This window comes from Ornithorhynchus anatinus, chromosome 5 (assembly GCF_004115215.2).
Source record: "Ornithorhynchus anatinus isolate Pmale09 chromosome 5, mOrnAna1.pri.v4, whole genome shotgun sequence".
NCBI lineage: Eukaryota > Metazoa > Chordata > Mammalia > Monotremata > Ornithorhynchidae > Ornithorhynchus > Ornithorhynchus anatinus.
Window position 1 is genome coordinate 95,955,118 of NC_041732.1, and position 21,928 is coordinate 95,977,045.

The 21,928-nt window shown below is 42.3% G+C and overlaps 1 protein-coding gene across 9 annotated transcripts in view; it reads right to left on the reverse strand.

The window, feature by feature from the left end:
• PTPRM (protein tyrosine phosphatase receptor type M) overlaps positions 1–21,928 on the reverse strand; it is an 838,914-nt gene that overhangs the window by 139,862 nt on the left and 677,124 nt on the right. For 5 of the 9 annotated variants that reach the window (XM_029065462.2, XM_029065457.2, XM_029065455.2 and 2 more), the window contains one exon: positions 20,288–20,475. In XM_029065462.2, the coding sequence (XP_028921295.1) occupies positions 20,288–20,475 (188 nt within the window). Of the gene's footprint in view, positions 1–20,287; positions 20,476–21,266; positions 21,279–21,928 lie in introns of all 9 variants that reach the window. The other 4 variants (XM_029065460.2, XM_029065456.2, XM_029065454.2 and 1 more) reach the window with 1 other exon arrangement.

The window sequence follows — 21,928 nt, forward strand, 5'->3', positions numbered from 1 at the left end:
TTTCCTCCTACAGTTTCCAGTTATCTAATTTTGCTCGTACACCTGGGGGATGTACAAAGACAGTCATGAAGATAGCTGCGTCCCCAGCCTGGCTAACTGTGGGTCAAACACATCATAGCTGTGACCCCTCAAGGGGTCATGCTAGCTAGACGAGATTCACCTCCTTCTGTATGGGCAGGGTCTAGGATGAAATACATTTTTATAAACAATTTCTAGCACCTGCAACTCTCCACTCATCCTCTGTCTCCATTGTCTTAGATGATGCTCAAATGTTTCAATATCTAGATACGTTTCAATGGCTAGAAAATAATTTATGTGGTTGCTTCATCTGTGTACTTTTATCAAAGACCAATCCAAATCAATCGATTGCATTTATAGAGCACTTACTATGTGTAGAACACTGTACTAAGCACTTGGGAGAGCACAATATAACAGATTTGGCAGATACATTTCCTGCCCGTGGCAAGCCTCCAGTCTAGAGGGGGAAACAGATATTAATATGAATGAGTTATTTATAATATACAATTTAAAGATATGCACTTAAGTGCTATGGTATCAGGGTGGGGCAAATATTAAATATCCCAATGTTAGATGACAGGAGAAAGATGCTGCCTCTCTTTTTCTTCTATTTAGGCTACATATGTTGCAATACATCTATTAAAATTCCATGCGAGCGTAAGTAGGGAAGATAGGTTGCTGCTTTATTTTAGTCTGACTTTTCCACAATTTGACCACCAGGAATATATACTGTACCCACTGCTGGTTGCACAAAGAAATATACCTGGACTGATGTGCTTCCACTTTGGAAACAGCTTTCTTCTGCCCCTGAAGATGGGGTTATTGTGGAAGTGTGGAAGGAGTGCCTAGTCATCAATTAGGTTATTATGTTGACATGCTATCTCAGAATAACAAAACAAAGCAAATAAACAAACAAAAAAGAAGGTGCAGATTCATTTCTCTTACGTACTCTGATAGGAACAAGGTTAAAAAACCAATATAGGAAAATCTTTCTTGTGTAACACTGAAAAACAATTATGAATGATCGCTCATTTATTGCAAGGAAACCCTGATGTCAAGGGCTGGCATGATTAAATTAACCAAGGTAATAACTAGCCAATGCAGTAACGTTAGTCTCTGAAAGACACAGAGAACTAACTAGAAAAACTTCGGGGAAGACAAAATAAAATCACCCTGCTTTCTGCATTCTTCTTTCGGTAATTCTGGGACGGGGCCAGGATCAAACTAAAAGAAGAAAGGCAACCATGTGGGAAGTAAAATAAAAAAATCTAGCCAGTGTCCTGAAGGTTATGAGATTTACTGTGGTGGCCAGCAAAGCAGGGAGAAATGTATGACCCTGAATAATGCCTGTTAGCTCTGGGAGAAATCCCAAAGTCACCCAATGGCCCAAAGAGCAGTGATGGCAGGTTGCCAATGCCCAGGGGATGACTCAATCCTAGCCCCTCCTCCTCCAAAAGTTCTACAGGATTTAAACAGAAAAGTTACGGTGCCTCAAGCTGGTAACCACAAAGGACATTTGGGAGAATTTCAAAGAGGCAGAGGGAAAGGTGGATGCCACATAGTCATTTTCAACAAAAGATTTTTCCCATCAATTCTGAATGGCTTCTCTAATTCTGTTTCTCTCCCTTGTTGATTCACCCCATCTGACTTTCCTGCTCTGTTGTTTCCAAAGAGCTGACACTCACAACTGGCAATCAGTATTGGATGTTAATGGTGGGAAGGAGGGAAAAGGAGGGGGATTGGGAAAAAACTGAATTGGGTAGCTTTTGGAAGAACTAATGTGATATGTTCCTCACACAAAATAGGTCACATAAAATAGATGGGAAGCAGTGTGGTCTAGGGGAAAGAGCACAAGACCAGGGAGTCAGGTGATCTGGTTTCTAATCCTGGTTCTGTTACTTGCCTGCTGGGTGACCTTGAGTAAATCGTTCAAATTCTATATGCATCAGTTTTTTCATCTGTAAAACGGGGATAAATAGCTTTTTCCCAGTCCTCTTAGACTGTGAGCCTCATATGGATGTCTGCCCGCCACCTAAAACTCAACATGACCAAAACTGAGCTCCTCATCTTCCCTCCCAAGCCCTGTCCTCTCCCTGACTTCCCTATCACCGTGGACGATACGACCATCCTCTACACATCTGATCCATCACCAAAACCTGCCGGTCTCACCTTTATAATATCGCCAAGATCCGCCCTTTCCTCTCCACCCAAACGACTATCTTACTGCTACAGGCTCGCGTAATATCCCGGCTAGATTACTGTGTCAGCTGGCTCTCTGATCTCCCTTCCTCCCGTTTCTCCCCGCTCCAGTCTATTCTTCACTCCGCTGCCCGGCTCATCTTCCTGCAGAAACGCTCTGGGGATGTCACTCCCCTTCTTAAAAACCTCCAGTGGTTGCCTATCGACCTCCGCACAAAACAAAAACTTCTTACTCGAGGCTTCAAGGCTCTCCATCACCTTGCCGCTTGCTACCTCTCCTCCCTTCTCTCTTTCTACTGCCCACCCTGCACGCTCGGCTCCTCTGCCGTCCACCTCCTCACCATCCCCCGTTTTCACTATCCCGCCGTCGACCTCTGGGCCATGTCCTCATTCATTCAATAGTATTTACTGAGTGCTTATTATGTGCAGAGCACTGTACTAAGTGCTTGGAATGTACAAATCGGTAACAGATAGAGACAGTCCCTGCCCTTTGTCGGGCTTACAGTCTAATCGGGGGAGACGGACAGACAAGAACAATAGCAATAAATAGAATCTAGGGGATGAACATCTCATTAAAACAATAGCAAATAAATAGAATTAAGGCGATGTACATTTCATTAACAAAATCAATAGGGTAATGAAAATATATACAAGTGAGCAGACGAGTACAGTGCTGAGGGGATGGGAAGGGAGAGGGAGCAGAGGGAAATGGGGGGAAAGAGGGTTTGACAGCAGAGAGGTGAAGGGGGGCGGTAGAGGGAGTAGAGGGAGAAGGGGAGTTCAGTCTGGGAAGGTCTCTTGGAGGAGGTGAGCTTTAAGTAGGGTTTTGAAGAGGGGAAGAGAGTGTGTTTGGCAGAGGTGGCAGAGTTCCTCCCGCGGTCCAGGAATGCCCTCCCTCCTCACCTCTGCCAAACTAATTCTCTTCCCCTCTTCAAAACCCTACTTAAAGCTCACCTCCTCCAAGAGGCCTTCCCAGACTGAGCTCCCCTTCTCCCTCTACTCCCTCTGCCACCCCCCCTTTACCTCTCTGCAGCTAAACCCTCTTCTTCCCCCTTTCCCTCTGCTCCTCCCCCTCTCCCGTCCCATCCCCTCAGCACTGTAGTCGTCCACTCAACTGTTTATATCTTCATTACCCTATTTATTTTGTTAATGAGATGTACATCACCTTGATTCTATTTATTTGCTATTGTTTTAATGAGATGTTCTTCCCCTGATTCTATTTATTGCCATTGTTCTTGTCTGTCTGTCTCCCCCGATTAGACTGTAAGCCCGTCAAAGGGCAGGGACTGTCTCTATCTGTTACTGATTTGTATATTCCAAGCGCTTAGTACAGTGCTCTGCACATAGTAAGCGCTCAATAAATACTATTGAATGAATGAATATGGAAAAAGGGACTATGTCTGATGTATTTTTATCTTTGCCAGTGCTTGGCACTTAGAAAGTGCTTAACAAATATCATAATTATATTATAATTATGCCAAATGGCTCAAATGCCTCATTAGTCAAGTTCTACTGGGCATGGCACATTCATCAACCATCAGGAGGATATTTCTAAAGGACTATGACAGATCCTCTCACTGTTCTCCCAGGAAAATGGAGGTGATTTTCATTATAGGTATCATTGGGAATAGTTTCCCTTCTTTATAAAATCTCTATGAACATGTCTACCAACATTATACTGAGCCTTGCACTAGGATTTACTCCTTTTATTCACCTCCCCTTCAGCCCCACAGCACCTTTGTACATATCTGTAATTTAATTTATTTATATTAATGACCATCTCCCCCTCTTGACTATGTGCTGGGTAGGAAGTATGTCTACTAACTCTGTTATACTGCACTCTCCCAGGAGCTCAATGCAGTGTTCCGTAAATAGTAAGTACTCAGTAAATATGATTGATTGATTGATGACTGCTGCAGACACACTGCTTGACCAGTAACTCCTGAACACTGCAAGTTACCCAAAGGGCCAACAGCTTGGAATGACAAATCCTAGAGAGAGCAAGCGTCCAAAAATCAGCCAACATCACAACGGGTCAAATGACGAACTGGTCAATCAACAATATTTAGAGGGTACTAACAGTGCACAGAGGATTCTCCCAAATTGGGGAAACATTGAGAAAGAACAGGAAGTTTACAACTGAACGGAGAGAGATTGGAAAAATACAAGTAATAGAAAAATACATACATGACCAGAACCAGCTGAATACTCATTAGTGTCCTAGGGATAGAGCACAGGCCTGGGAGTCAGAAGGTCCCTAGGTTCTTGTCCTAGCTCTGCCACTTGTCTGCTGAGTGATCTTGGGCAAATCACTTAATTTCTCTGTGCCTCAGCTACCTCATCTTTAAAATGGGGATTATGACTGTGAACCCCATGTGGGACATGGACTGTGTCCAACCTAATTATCCTTCTATATACCCCTCATATAGAACAGTGCCTGGTACGTAATAATAATAATGTTGGTATTTGTTAAGCGCGAACTATGAGCCGAGCGCTGTTCTAAGCGCTGGGGTTGATACAAGGTAATCAGGTTGTCCCACGTGGGGCTCACAGTCTTAATCCCCATTTTACAGATGAAGGAACTGAGGCAACGAGAAGTTAAGTGACTTGCCCAAAGTCACACAGCTGACAAGTGGCAGAGTCGGGATTAGAACCCATGACCTCTGACTCCAAAGCCCGGGCTCTTTCCATTGAGCCACTCTGCTCCTCGTAAGCACTTAACAAATACCACTTTCAGCACTTAGTACAGTGCCTGGCACACAGTAAGCACTTAACGGATACCATTATTAATGTTATTATTTTTATGATTGTGAGCCCTATGCGGGACATGGACTGGGTCCACCTGATTATCTTTCTATCTGTCCCCTCACTTAGAACAGTGCCTGGCACAAAGTAAGCACTAAATAATAATAATGATAATAATAATAATAATGGCATTTGTTAAGATCTTACTATGGGCAAAGCACTGTTCTAAGCGCTGGGGTAGATATAAAGTAATCAGGATGTCCCAAGTAGGGCTCACAGACTTCATTCCCATTTTATAGAGGAGGGAAGTGAGACCCAGAGAAGTTAAGTGACTTCTCCAAAATCACACAGCTGACAAGTCGCAGTCCGGGATTAGAACCCATGACCTCTGACTCCCAAGTTTAGGGTCTTTCCACTAAGTCACGCTGCTTCTCCAAGCTGCTTAACAAATACTATTTTCAGCATGCCCGGCACATAGTAAGTGCTTAACAAATGCCATTATTATTATTGTTATTATTACCATTCATAATAATAATTATACATACTAAGTACTAAGTGTTTAAGTAAACGGGAAGGCTATAGGATGGAATGAAAAATGGAAATTTATTACTAAATCTGATCAATTTTTTCTCCTCAGTTTCCCAAACTGAATCTCCCACTCCATCCAAATGTCCATACTTCTGGTTCGGGTACTTATATCCCATGTAACTACTGGGTTAGATTCCTCACTAAGTTTCTCTGCCTTAAGTCATGCCCCACTCTAGTCCATACTTCACACTGCTTCCCTACTCCACCGCGCACACGTCTCTCCACTCTTCATAAACCTTCAGTGGCTACCCATTCCTCTCTCTGTTAAGCAGAAACTCCTGACCATTAGTAACTCCTGACCACTAGTTTCCAGGTACTCTATCAGCTCTCTCCCTCTTACTTATTCACTCTCTTCTCCCATATAATACCCCATCTTGCACACTGCAGACCTCTCAAGCGCACCTAAACACTGGGCCTAGGTTTCTTTTTTCCCACCTCCAAGCTCTTGCTCACACCTTCCCGCTCACCCGGAAGTCTCTCCTCATTCATTCATCCAATGGTATTTCCTGAGTGCTTACTGTGTTCAGAGCACTGAACTAAGTGCTTGGGAGAGTACAATGTAACAATAAACAGACACATTCCCTGCCCACAATGAGTCTACCAGCCTACAGCTCTCCCCATCTTCAAAGCCCCTATGAAACCACATTTCCAGGAGGCTTTTCCCAATTACTTTTTTCTCCCCTGGTCTTGCCCCTCCTAAAATGACCTCAACTCCACACTTACAAATTCACAACCCCTCCTAACATGTCTATACAAATTGACTTACCCTTCTGTTTAGGCACTTATCGAAATCTCCATTTTGCCTTTCTCTTCTACCTATAAATGTTTCTACCTCCCTTTCTGGACTGCAAGCTCTCTGAGGGTAAGGATTATGTCTTTCAACTTTACTGCACTCTGCCAAGTGTTTAGTACAGTGCTCTGCCTAGAGTAGGAGCTCCATAAGTATTACTGACTGACTGATTGACAAACAACTGATTGGTGTAATGGAGCCAAAAGGACCTGGTCTGGAAGTCTAAAGTGTCTCTCTTACATTGGCCCCTAACTGGGCATGGCCCTGAAAAAATATTTTGCTGAATATTTTGTTGAGGTTTGTACATGGGAATGATGATATGATGATGGTATTTGTTAAGCACTTACTATGTGCCATGCACTGTTCTAAGCATGGGGGGGACACAAGGAAATCAGGTTGGTCCACGTGGGGCTCATAGTCCCAATCCCCATTTTATAGATGAGGGAACTGAGGCACAGAGAAGTTAAGTGACTTGCCCAAAGTCACACAGTTGACAAGTGTAGGATCTGGGATTAGAACCCATGACCTCTGTCTCCCAAGACCATGCTCTTTCCACTAAGCCATGCTGCTTCTCAGGTTGGACACAGTCCACGACCCGCACAGGGCTCAGAGTCTTAATCCCCCATTTTTTAGATGAGGTAACTGAGGCACATACTGGGAAGCAGTGTGACCTAGTAGAAAGAGCATGAGTCTGAGATTCAGAGGCCCTGGATTCTAATCCCAGCTCTGCCACTTGCCTGCTGGGTGATGGAAAACTTACTTAACTTCCCTGTGCCTCTGTTTCCTCTTCTGTACAATGGGGATTAAATACCTCTTACTTAGAATATAAACCCGATGTGGGAGAGGGACTGTGACTGACTTATCTTGTAAATACCCCAGAGCAGAGTACAGTGCTTGGCATAGAGTAAGTACTTAATTTCAATCATTAAATTAAATTAATACTAGCAATTCCCAGTCTTCTCAATTGAGGGAGCCAGGTTTTGAGAGGAGCCGAGCTGGTGCCCCAAACTTTCCAAAACACGAATACATGTTCATGTCTTGCTAATAAAGCACTTTATGTGAAGTTCAGGCCACAAGTATGAAAACATTTTCAGAACCTGTGATCCAAAATACTCTGACAGTGTTTTATCTAAACATAAGCAGATCAGACAAAATGAACTTCTCTATACCAAAGTCATTATGGGCGGATATGTTATGTTACTTAAATTTAAAGTGCATCTCCCTTAACGTTGAGGAATTATGATTAAAATGCACCTAATAATTAGTCAAGAATAATATTTTGGTCGTGAAATTGGCAATGAACTCAAATATATAATTACTTAAAGTATACAACCACAATTCATATAAAGACATACAGTGTATATTTATAATTAACAATGAATACATTATAATTACACTCACCATCACTTGCATAATTTACACTGAAGCAAACAGATAAAAGACTTTCCATGTCTTGTAAAGGGCAATAATAAAATATAAAAGGGAGGAAAGAGGGTTTTTCAATGTATGAGGTAATGAATAATATCTGTGAACAATATTTCAATCTGAGGGCATAAAGTCTAATCAGCTTATTTCAGCAGAAGCAATAGGAAAAGTTGGAAAAGAGAGTAGGTTCTTTTTTAAAGAATAGGACAGCTGAAAAAGGATTATCCAATTGCATCCAATATTCATCATGGCTCAAATAATTAATATGGCAGTTGGTGTCAAATGCATATACACAACACAGATTTTTACATTTCAATAAAAAATAATTGTAGGTGGTTTCTTTCCCTCCTCTCCAGAGAACCATCTTAATGTAGATGGAGAATTCCTTCAAAGAAATAGGACAGTGAGCAGCAGGTGGTACAACTGAGATAATAATATACAGACAGCTCTCATTTTAGAGATGATGAGAACCGGAAGGAATAAGTTCACAAATGGAAGAGGAGAGTTTCCCTGCAGTCCACAGAAGTCAATAAATGCCACTGGCTGATTTTGAGGATCTCAGTTCGTATCACAAAGGCCATTGCACAAGGCTCCAAAAATGAAAAAGAATAGATGGTAGAGCATAAGGCGGGAATAAATTATCCAGGACTGCTCTTTCAATGAACAATAACTTCACATAGCCATTTCATCAATCAATCAAGGGTATTTACTGAGCACTTACTAGACCAGAACACTGTTCTAAGTGTTTGGGAACATACTATACAAAAGAGTTGGTAGACATCTTTCCTGCTCAAGACAAGATCATTTCATTCGGAAATAACTTCCTTCTTTTCTTTACCCACAATCTCACCACACACACACACAACCTGTAACTTTTTGGATATTTGCAGTTTTATCTTGCTGATGATACGGCAAGGTGGATTTCCAATGAGCTAAGCTGGACCTTGTGTTTCAGAACACTTTTCCTGCCTTGGTTGGCTAATGAAAAGCTAAAGCAACTGAGAAAAGTTTGAGGGATTTGTGTTACAAAATGGGGACAAAGAGAGAGATTAATGGGTAGCATGTTTGGCTGGCATCCTCAATGCCATGTATTAGAACTGGCATTACCATCAGGGTAATAGAACCTCCAGGGAGGACTGGACCCACTGCTAAAGGAAGACACAGTCGTCAATCAATCAGTGGTAGTTAGTGAATTCCTACTATGAAAGACCTGTCTTCACTCACTGTTTCAAGTTCTTCTCCTCCAATTCTCTTCTTGACCCCCCCTCCAATCTGGCTTCCATCCCCTTCACTCCACAAAAGCCACCCTCTCAAAGGCCTGGAGAACAAGTGCCTGGTGGCAACATATTTGTCCAGAAGAGCTCGTGGGGGGGTGCATGTTTGTGTGTGTGTGTGTGTTTGTGTGTGTGTGTGTGTAATAATAATAATAATAATAATGATGACGGTATGTGTCAAGCACTTACTATGTGCAAAGCACAGTTCTAAACGCTGGGGGGGATACAAGGCGACCAGGTTGTCCCACATGGGGTTCACAGTTTCAATCCCCTTTTTACAGATGAGGTAACTGCTACAGAGAAGTTAAGTGACTTGCCCAAAGTCACACAGCTGACAAGCGGGGGAGCTGGGATTTGAACCCATGACCTCTGACTCCCAAGCCCAGGCTCTTTCCACTGAGCCATGCTGCTTGTGAGACAGAGAGAGACACAGAGCGAGACAGACAGAGGAGAGAGAGAGAGAGAGAGAGAGAGAGAGAGAGAGAGGAGGAGAGTCCCTGATTGTGTATGAGCACTCAATCCTCAAATCCCATTCAGAAGCTCTCCAGGAATGCAGGAGGACAATGTATATCATTTAAGTTCTAATTTTCAGTAAGTAAAAATTTCTTAAGGCCTTCCCTGCTACAATAACCTTGAATCAGTGATTGCAAAAAATGTTCAGTGACATCTGCTCTCTGCGGTTGTTGGATGTCCTGGAAACCGATTAGACTGTAAGCCCGTCAAATGGCAGGGACTGTCTCTATCTGTTGCCGATTTGTTCATTCCAAGCGCTTAGTACGGTGCTCTGCACATAGTAAGCGCTCAATAAATACTATTGAATGAATAATAATAATAATAATAATAATTATGGGATTTGTTAAGTGCTTACTATTTGCCAGGCACTGTATTAAACACTGGGGCGGATACAAGCAAATCAGGTTGGACACAGTCCCTAACCCATGTGGGGATCGCAGTCTCAATCCCCATTTTACAGATGAGGGAAATGAGGCACAGAGAAATGAAGTGACTTGCCCAAGGTCACACAGCAGACAAGTGGTAGAGCTGGGATTAGAACCCATGACCTTCTGACTCCCAGGACCTTGCTCTATCCAAATAACATAATTGGTAGGTATGTTCCCCGCCCCAAGGATCTTATATTTTAGCGGTAGAGATAGACATTAAAATACATTAAAGGTGCATAACTACTGATAGTAATAACAATAAAAATAATGACTGAGGCATTTAAGTGCTTACTACATGGCCAGGCACTGTACTAAATGCTGAGATGGATACAAGCAAAGTGGGTTGGACACAGTCCCTGTCCCACATGGGCCTCAGAGTCTCAATCCCCATTTTGCAGATGAGGTAAGTGAGGCACGGAGAAATACAGTGACTTGCCCAAGGTCATACAGCAGACAAGAGACAGACCTATATTAGAACCCATGACCTTCTGAATCCCAGGCTTGTCCTCTATCTACTATACTATGCTGCTGGGGCTGAGTGTGGGCTGAATAAAGGGTACAAATCCAAGTGCAACATGATACAGAAGGTCTCAACTAAGTCTTAATTTTCCCTACTAGCTCTCCCATCTTTATTGTCTTCACACTTGGATCTGTACCCTTTAAACATTTGAAAGTTACCTCACCCACAGCCCCACAGCACTTTGGTACATAGTCTTACACTCAGCCATTTCCCCTATCTGTAATTTATTTTAATGTCTGTCTCCCTATCTAGACTGCTAGTTCTAGATTGCTAGACTAAACTCCTTGTGGGTTTAATAATAATAATAATAATAGTGGTATTTGTTAAGCCCTTACTATGTGCAAAGCACTGTTCTAAGCGCTAGGAGGATACAAGGTGATCAGGTTGTTCCACGTGGAGCTCACAGTTTTAATTCCCATTTTACAGATGAGGTAACTGAAGCCCAGAGAAGGTAAGTAACTTGCCCAAAGTCACACAGCTGGCAAGCGGCGAAGCCAGGATTAGAACCCACGACCTCTGACTCCCAAGCCTAGGCTCTTTCCACAGAGCCACGCTGCTTCTCTAGGTTTAGGGACTGAGTATTGTGTAGCCTATTGTACTCCCATAAGCTCTTAGTACAGTGTACTGCAAATACTAAGTAATCAATAAATACCATTGATTGATTGATCGATTTCCATATTTTCCCTAAGCCACTTGTACTGCAGACACTGGAGTTTTATATATAATTAGATAAATAAATATATCTATGTGTATATATATACATATATAATGAAGATGGTGATGATGATGGTATTTTTTAAGCGCTTCGTGCCAAGCACTGTTCTAAGCATAGGGGAAGATACAAGATAATCAGGTTGTCCCATGTGGGGCTCACAATCTTAATCCCCATTTTACAGATGAGGTAACTGAGGCACAGAAAAGTTAAGTGACTTGCCCAAAGTCACAGAGCTGACAAGCGGTGGAGCCGGGATTAGAACCCACGAGTTCTGACTTCCAAGCCCGGGCTCTTTCCGCTAAGCCACGCTGCTACAAGACAATCAGGCCCCAGAAGGGATTCACAGTAGGAGGAAGAAAAGGTATCGAATCCCTGTTTTGCAGATAAGGGAACCGAGGCAGAGAGAAATGAAATGACTTGCTCAAGGCCACCCAGCAGGTCAATTGCAGAGCTGGGATTAAAGCTCAGGTCCTCTGACTCCCAGGCCCACGAAGCAGGTTGCGCAGTGGACAGAGAACAGGTCTGGGAGTCAGAAGGATTTGGGTTCCAATCCTGGCTTCACCACTTGTCTGCTGTGTGGCCTTGGGCAAGTCACTTAACTTCTCTGTGCCTCAATTTCCTCATCTGTAAAATAGGGATTAAGGTTGTGAGCCCTATGTGGGACAGGGACTACGTCCAACTCCAATACCTTGTATCCACCCCAGCGCTTAGAACGGGGCCAGTCATCTAGTAAGTGCTTAACAAATATCACAATTATCATTAGTATTTTTATTTCCATTAGGCCATGTTGTTTCCCTATATATGCAGGAGCACCCAGAATATGGAAGGGAAGTCCTCAAAGTAGACGTAGTTAAAGGAAATTATGCATTTAGTACAGAACTCTGCACATAGTGAGCACTCAATAAATACCACTGATTGACAGATTGAAGTATGCACTTGGCAATTTTTTTATGGTTTCAATGAGAAGACAACTAAATAATCTGTGTTTTTAAATGTAAAGATCAACATTTAATATATGCACAGAAACAACTCCACTCAAATCAGTGCCTGTATTTTGTGGGATTTATTCACCGCCAACAGGCCAAATCTCAGTTTCAGAGAAAAGGTTCCACATTTACTGCATGGACCACATTACGATAATGATAATAATTACATGGGAAAATGTGTCAAAAACCAGTTGGCTGCTGCAGGCACCGGAAGACACAGCTGTGGTGGTTGTTTTTAATGTATTTAACAGTGGCTTGCCAATCCCCCCATCCCTACCTTTATCTTTCAGTGGTTCCATTTTTGTTTGTTATTTGTATCCTGTGGGACAGAAAATAACCTACACTGATTGTAGCAACTGATTGACTCAGCTGGTGTTGCAGAATACAAAATAAGAAGAGAAAAGAGCGTCTGAAGAGTGTGTCGGTTGGAGGTAGGGTGGTGAGTGTCTCATGCAGAATAGCAGCCCCAGCTGTGCCCTGTCAGTGATTCTATCAACAACAAAACCCCTCATCTCCATTTTCTCCAATTCTATCCTATGTCCCAGATGTACACGGTCTTCAATTTCCTCATCATCACACATCCAAATTCCTACTTGCAGTCACCTCAAAGAAAGACGTGGATAAGAAACGTAGGGAGAAGCTGGGATCACTGAGCAGGAATGTGCAAGCGATCGTGTCTACCAACTCCATTATGCTCAGCTTTCCCATTCAATCAGTGGTATTTTTTGAGTGTCTTCTGTGTGTATGAATGTTTGGGAGAGCTTTTGGTGAGTCAACAGAGTTGGAAGACACATACCCTGTTCACAAAGTGCTTACAGTCCCAGGTGTTCAGTACAGTACTCTGCACACATTAAGCATTCAATAAATGCCACTGATTAATTGATGGGGAAAGTTGAGGAAATGTGATTGGTTTATTCTCCTGGCTAAAAGCCTTGGCAAGGTTAAATAAAAATGGGAATTTCAACCTATGAGAGCAAGAAAAGGGAAGGGGTGAAGGTTGTCAAAGCTCTGTGGGATTTTTTTACATGTCTACTCTTTGTAGATAAGGGATGGAATTTTAGGGTTAAAAAGTAACACTGAGGGGTAATTACTGACACAGTGAGAGGCTATTACATTTCCAAATTTACACCCTATTTTGGCTTTTCAACATGTCAATTTCAATTTCCCAGATTCACTTTCTGTGTGGCACCAGTCTGAGAAACATAGGCAGTGGGCAGGGAGGGGAATGATGAGTAAGGCCCACACAGGTCAAGGGCAAATGGGGAAACCACTTTAAAAGCCACAGTGGTGGTGGAAGGAGAGAGGAAAGTTTAAAGAGGGTAAGAGAGAACTGGAAAGAAGCTAGAATTGTAACAACCTGCAACTATTTTCTTGTTATTACTGTGAGAATTCAATGTGCATAAGAGTGCAGAACCAGCCAAGGTGGACATAAGATAGCCCAGGTTTTCCTTAACCTGAGAGTCACTGAGAACGAGGGGTACATCCTCCCCCGCCCGCCCCCGCCTCCGCCTCCATCACCAGACCACCAACTACATGTTAGAGGAGAACTGAGCATATTAGGAATTCCTGAGGTGCTAAGGAATGCAACATTGTTTGCAAATGTTTATGGGCTTTTCTTGAACTTTACAATTGTTCCTAGAATTCTTCGAATTTTTCACACAAACTGACCTCCAATCGATGAAGCTAACTGCATGCATTTCGAATTTATCAACGGTTTCTACCCTGGAGAAAGTTACTATCTTAAATGAGCTTCTGGCTGTGGTCTTATTCTTCAAGGTCTATGGTCAGTTTCAACTATCACATTTGCACAACAGGATAAAAATCCTTCGACATCAGAATTGTTACAATGGGATAATTAGAAACGCTTTTACGTTGTAGCCCTTAGCTTTCATTTTCAAAGAATACAGCGGGGCTATTTATTTTGTCATGAGAAAAGGTCTTTTTCAACAAATGAATATTAATATTTTGTTAATACATACCCTGAAAGGCTATATTAATTGTTTATATTTTCCTAATTTTTCCCACTTAAAAAAACAACAACTCTACTACAGGGAACTAGTATGAACACTCACATGTCTTATTCTTTGTCTTCTCAATAGTGCTTTGAAGAGAAGGTACTGGGTTTTTTTTTCAACTTGGTCTATTTTCTTTATTATTGTGATTCATGTCTGAATTTTTCTTCCACTCACATTATTGTATTTCCCTGGTGAGGCCTGCAATCTGACTATCCTGTTAGACCAAAATCAAATAAGTTCACTATTTGACACAATAAGACACAATCTTCAGTCTCATCCCTGCCATATGCTTCTTCCTTTCATTTAGACACTTGTATTTCTGATTCTTCATCAGTAATAAATCCTTCCAGTTTTTGACCAATTTACAGACACTTTTCTCTTGGCAAAGATAAAGGTTTGGAATCAGGGAGAAGCAGCAAAAAATCTCTACTCCAAAAACATCCTGGAGACTGGACAAACTGCTTTTTACTGTATTTGGAATGAAGCAAAACAGAAATGTCACCCGAGTGGTGGCACTATCTGAGTCAGAGGAAAAACAAAATGCCTCATTTACATTATATTCAAGAAGGCAGAGTCGAGACAGGTAATTTCTACAGTTAGGTCATTGTGGGCAGGGAACTTTTCTACCAACTCTGTTGCATTGTGCTTGGGCTTGTGCTTGGTTCGGTGTTCTGCACACAATAAGCACTCAATCAATCAATTGATCACATTCATTGAGAGCTTATTGTGTGCAAAGCTCTGTACTAAGCTCTTGAGAGAGTTCAATACAAAAATATAACAGACACATTCACTGTCCACAAGGATCTTACAGTCGATATCATTGATTGGTTGGTTGATTGACTGCCTTCTTGGCTCTATTGGTCCCATAGAAAAAGTACAGCTCTGCATCTCAGGACACCTGGATTCCAGTCCTAGTTGACTTTGCAATCAATTGAGGGAACATGACCAGAAGGGATAGGGATAACTGCACTTCATAAGCCAGTAGCCCTACGATCACTTCCTCTGTGGAGATTCTTGGTTACATTTAACTTTGAAATCAATCACTAGCATTTATTGAGTTCTTACTATGCCTACTTAGTACTACTGTACTAAGCGCTTAGGAGAGTCCAATGCAAGGGAGTCGATATACATGTTCCGCACCCACAAGAAGCTGACAGTCTAGAATTGATTATTGCCCTAAAATAAATTACAGATACGTACATAAGTGCTGTGGGGTTGAGGGTGGGGTAAATGTCAAAGGCTTAAAAGGTACGGATCCAAGTCCACAAGTGATGCAGAAAGGAGAGAGAGTAGGGGAAATGAAAGCTTATACGGAGAAGGCCTCTTGGAAGAGACATGAATTTAATAAGGCTTTGAAAGTGGGGAGATTGAGAATCTGATGGATACGAAGGGGGTGGAAGGTCCAGGCCAGACGGGAGGATGTGGGGAAGGGGTCGGTGGTGAGATAGATGAGATCAAAGTACAGTGAGTTGGTTGGTGTTAAAGGAGTGAAGTGTGCGGGTTGGATTTTAGTATGAAATCAGTGAGGGGATGATCTGATTAAGTGCTTTAAAGCCGATGGTAAGGGGTTTCAGTTTGATGCAGCAATGGATAATAATTTTGGTACTTGTTAATAATTATGGTACTGGTTAAGCGATTACTAGTTGCCAGGCACTGTTTTAAGCACTGGGCTAGGATACAAGTTAATCAGGTTGGATACAGTCCCTGTCCCACAGGGGGCTCACAGTCTTAATCCCCATTTTAAAGATGAGGGTACTGAGGCCCAGAGAAGTTAAGTGACTTGTCCAAGGTCACACAGCAGATATGTGCTTAGAACAGAGCTCTGCACATAGTAAGCGCTTAATAAATATCAACATTATGTGGTGGAGCTGGGAATAGAACCCAGGTCCTTCAGACTCACAGGCCCATGCACTATCCACTAAGCCATGCTCTTGTTATGGTCGGGGAACCACTGGAGGTTCTTGAGGAGTGGGGTGACATGAACAGAATTTTTTTTTTTAAATGTTCTGGGCAGCAGAGTCGTAAGGACTGGAATAGGGAGAGACAGGAGGCAGGGAGGTCAGTGAGGAAGCAGTATTCAAGCAGAAGATAATAGGTAGTTGGATCAGCAGAGTAGCAGTTTGGATGGAGAGGAAAGAGGGCAATGATGAAGAAGTGTTCTTCTCATACATCTCTTAAAGCTCACTGGGGGCTCTACAGAATATGGACAGGACTAGAGAAATACAACTACAGTATAGTTGAACAGTAAAGACAATGTCCCCCACTTCCTTTCCATTCAGTTTCTTATCCATCTAACTGAGATAACAGAAATAGGCTAGTGCCATGAAGCTCCAAGGGAAGCAAACCCCTCTCCCCGACAGTGACTTTTGCCAGTGACTGATTCAGGTCCAAAACTATTTGCTTGTAAACTCTAAACACAAAAGGCCCTTCCTGAAAATTGTCTTATGAAACGGCACCAATTTTCCCAAAGTTAAGGGAGAGACAGGACTGCTTTGAATATCTGATGCGTCAGAACTAAAAAAAAATAGCAATTTAAGAATCCCACTATCCCTGCTCTTTTAGAAACAGAGTGAATACACTTTAAATTTACTAATTCACTCATTTCCAAACTATGAACCTTGATATTAGATGGCATTTGGCAGTGGGCAATTCACACACACCTAGGGCCTATTCCATAATTCAACGGTTTCCATGACCGGCTTTGCATTTTTGGAGTGGTTGCTCCTGGCTGAATTACTTTGTTCAATGTTTTGTCTGCCATTCACCATACATCATCAGAACTGCTTTCTGCTCAAAGTGCTGAGTGTTCTGCTTTCCGCCTAGCTCTGCTTCTAGCAAGCAGCAGTATGACACAGACAAGCTGCCCTAAACGTATCCAGGGAAATGGGACTAAAAGCTGACTGAAGCAACTCAACAGAGTGTGAAGCCCAAGGCACACACTGAAATCTCTACTTCTCTGACTGGCTGTGAAGTCTACATAAAAACATAAACAGTCCATTAACAGTCCATAAAGAGTCCCTGGGGGGAGGGCATATGCTTGATTTTTAGTCCATCAGGTGAATGCACAATTTTGCAAATTACAAATCAAATTAATTTATACAATTACTTATACAGATAGTCAAGGCACAAAGCCTAGTGAGAAGTACTCTGGGTCTCGGATAATAGGGAAGCAACTTACTCTCTTGCATGAGAGTAATGAGAAATGAGGATTAAATGCCTGTTCTACCTACTTTGATTTTGAGCCCCACATAGGACAGGGACTGTATCTGACCTTATCACCATGTATCTATCCCGGTATTTAGTGCAGTGCTTGGAATATAGTAAGTGCTTAATACCACAATTATGGTTATTATTGCTTATTTCCATCTGGAATTTTCCCTGCTTCCTCTCCCCAACTACCTTTCGCATGAACACTTCCTTGCTCCCCTATGTATTTTCCCCAAACTTGCTCTTAATGTATTTAAAATGATTCTTGTTTAAAGCTCTTCTGTGCCTTGAGCAATCTGGAGGAAAAGGGCTCTCAAAATCCTATACCTCATTAAATAAATGATCATTTAACAGAATGCCCAAATTCAACAAAACCTAGCCTACCATTTGTTTAGAATTGAGCATATTAATGCATAGGTTTTATCCAAAAAAAGTCTCTTCCATGATTTGACCATATTCCCCCATCAAGAAAATAGGATAGTTCCCCTGCAAAAGTAGATATGGTTTATCTTGTGAATTGCTATGTAATCCCATAACTAATCTCTCTCATTAGTCTCATTATTATTAATAAATATTTGCCCACCACCTGCACCGGAGGTCTGGAACGTAACAACGCCAACTCAGTGGGCGTGCATTCATTATCTCAGCATAGACTACTATCAACCTAGTTCTGTCTTTTCTACTCCATTAATTTTTTGAAGCCTGGCCTTAATGTTATTAATTCTTAAGCTGGGCTCTAAAAAAGTAAAAGGAAAAGTGCAGAGGAAGTCAGTTTTCATGCCCTGTGAACCAAATCATTTAATCAAATCCAAATATTCCCAAAAGGTCATCTAGAATACAGAGGCTCACCTGAAAAATGCCTAATCTCTCTATGTCATTCACCTGAAAGCTGGAAGCCCAATTCCTGGGTCTTTTCAATATCTCTACGCTTACGATGGCTTTGTAGAGGTTTATCAGGGGGGCAATCTAGCTGAATAATAGTATTTCTCTGGCTTTCACAGAGTTTGGATGAATAACAACACTGATTCAGAAAACACTGTTGGACTGTTTGCTGCTTTGAAGCTTTAATGACTGGAAATGAGAGCAAGCAAGAATATCTAAACCCAAGACAAAAATTTCACACGTGACTGCGGCATAAAAATGGGGCACTATTTCTAAACTAAAAGAAGGAGGATATTAACCAATAAATCAATCGTATTTACTGAGTGCTCACCATGTGTAGCGTGCTGTTCTAAGCCTACATGCAAGAGCATGGGCCTGGGAGTCACAAGGTCATAGGTCCTAACTCCGACTCCACCACTTGCCTACTGCATGACCTGGGGCAAATTACTTAACTTCTCTGTTACCTCATCAGTTACTTCAGCTGTAAAATGGGGATAAAGACTGTGAGCCCCATGTGGGATAAGGACTTTGTCCAACCTGATTACCTTGTAGATCCCCCAATGCTTAGAACAGTGCTTGGCGCATGGTAAGAGCTTTACAAATACCATAATTATTATAAAGCACTTGGGAGAGCACAATACAACAGAATTAGCAGACATGATCCCTGCCCGTGATGAGCTTACAGTTTAGAGGGAGAGACAGACATTAATATGAATAATTTATAATACATAATTTAAATATATGCACATATGTGCTATGAGGTTGGGGGTGGGCCTAATATCATATGTCCAAAGGTAATAATAATAATGTTGGTATTTGTTAAGTGTTTATTATGTGCAGAGCACTGTTCCAAGCGCTGGGGCAGATACAGGGTAATCAGGTTGTCCCATGTGAGGTTCACATTTTTAATCCCCATTTTACAGATGAGGTAACTGAGACACAGAGAAGTGAAGTGACTTGCCCACAGTCACACAGCTGACAAGCGGCAGAGCCGGGATTCAAACTCATGACCTCTGACTTCCAAGCCCAGGCTCTTTCCACTGAGCCACGCTGCTTCAAGTTCCCCTCAGGCTACGGTATCATGCACTCCTGAAAGAAGGCGTTCTTTCTTAGGGAAGGCAGATGGACTAGTGGAAGGAGTATGGCCCTGGGTGTCAGGGGAATTGGGTTCCAATCCCAGGTCTGCCACTTACTTGCTGTGTGACTTTGGGCAACCACCTACTTTTTTGGTGTCTCAGTTTCTTTTTCCGTAATATGGGGATTAAATTCCTGTTCTCCCTCCTACTTAGAGTAGGAGCCCCATATGGGACCCGGTCATCTTATATCTAACCCAGGGCTTAACAGGGTGCTGGGCACATAGCAAATCCTTAACACAAATCCCAATCATTATCCTTATTATTTCTGGGGTTCTAAAAAGCACCTGCCCACTTAATAAAGGCCTGCTGTGTCTCTTTCCTCTGGATTGCAAATCCATCACTTCCAGAATCCAAATTCCACAGCAGCAGGACAGGGAAAGGAAAAGAAAGCCATGAAGAAAACCAGAATCTGTACACTAGATCCCACCAAAATGGAAACATCTTAATAATAATGACGATGATGATGATGGTATTTGTTAAGCGCTTACTATGTGCCAGGCACTGTATTAAAGCACTGGGGCAGATACAAGCAAATCAAGTTGGACGCATTCCCTGTCCCATGTGGGGCTCACGGTCTCAATCCCCAGTTTACAGATGAAGTAACTGAGGCACAGAGTAGTGAGGTGACTTGTCCAAAGTCACAAAGCAGGCAAGTGGCAGAGCAGGGATTAGAACACATGACCTTCTGACTCCCAGGCCGGCGCTCTACGCACTGCACCACGCTGCCCCTTTACCCTGCCTCTCCTCACTTCCAAGTTTATCTGGACTTCCCCAGCCTGAAGATCATAGGTGTCTGACTCTTCTGAGATGCTGGGAAACTGGGCCTCCGGACGAGGTCTCACTCACCTCGTATTCCTCCTTGAAGCCGTAGCCTTCCGCACACTTCATCTGTGTGATGTGCTGCAACAGGTCGGCTACCCGGATGGCGGGGTGCAGCTGCCCAGTCTGATAGGGCACGTCGGCCGGCTCGCGTTTCTTGTACGTGTGAGTCTGGGCCAGGCTGCTGGTATCACTGGCCATTGTGTGGGTTTCGTCTAGGAGAAAAGGCCGTTGAATAAGTAAGTGCAGAGAAACGGAGTGAGTACGGAACCCAGAGACCGCTACGACGACGGCAGTTGAAATGACCATTGTCCGTTCCAGCAATATCCTCTATACGTCTGATCGGATACAGCGAAATGTCCGGAAATTTCTATGGCAAGACTGATTGGAATGAGGCAAAACTCTGGACCTCTACAAGGCAAGCATTACAAGGCAGTCCAAACTCTATAATCGCTTGGGAAACATTAACTGATTTAATAACAACAACGACAAAAACAGCAACAACAAAAAAAGGTCATTCAGCTCCTTAGCCGTTTGGTACTAAAATGGGGAGAAGTTTCATTCTGAAACTTCATCAAGTCCTCCTCATATGAGACAGGACTTGTACTGTCCTTAGACCAGTTGACTGCTCTCTGCTACAGACTGAATTCAGAACAGATGTCTTGTGAGCCAAAATAAAATAGTGCACAACGTGGTTAATGATGTATAAAGCCCGGACTACAATGAAAATGTGTCTCTGATACAAAGCACGGAATAGAACTCAAGAGGAAAAATGAAAAGGCGTTCTCTACTTAGCGGTCATGTGTTGTTGACTGGCCACTTAGCATGCTCTAGCACTGACAACTTCACAGGATCTCATGGGCCATTTCTATAGGCATGAAATGTTAAATGCCAACTACCATGCAAGCCAACACACAACAGATCCAGCTGACTGGTCAAAATCTCCAAGTAACCCCCACACTCCCTCTCCCTCCACGTCTTTTCCATGGGGCAATAGGGAACTTACCATTTATTGGCACTTTTAAGAAGATACATTTCAGGAGAAAAAAAGAGGAGGAGAAAAAGGAAACAGGGCGTAAGCAACAGTACTACATGAATAATTACAGGTTGTTTTGATTTTGTACTTTTAACTCTACAGTTTGGTTTTCTAGTTGTCAGTGATTCTGTCAGAGGGCAAAGAGTCATTTTCTCCATCATGTTAGGATGGAGGTGTTTAATTTGTTTAACACTCAAGAATGAAAAGGCGATTAAAAGAATCATTATTACTTTTTTTTCTGGACTGAATAATGATCAAATGAGCCTTAGCTTTCCTCAACACATTTTCTCATCGAAATAACCAGAAAAAACCTACCACACTGTCCTGCAAAATTGATATCAAAAATGACTACTAAAAGCCTAAGGAGGGAATAGATTTACAATGAAAAACTGCCAGCAAAATTAGAAATAACAGCTACTAAAACTATCTCCTCTGCATGGGAAGTTCTTCTACATTAAGGTCTCCACATTCTGTAGGATAACTCATTATGCTTTCTAGTTCTTTTAGTCATCCTTATAACTTGCTCTGGATTTAGTCTTCTTCACTGAAGCTCCTAATCATCAAAATGCATGCCCATTTTACTTTAAAGCGTAAGCACTATAACTAAAAGATAACTTTAGGTAACCATCAGC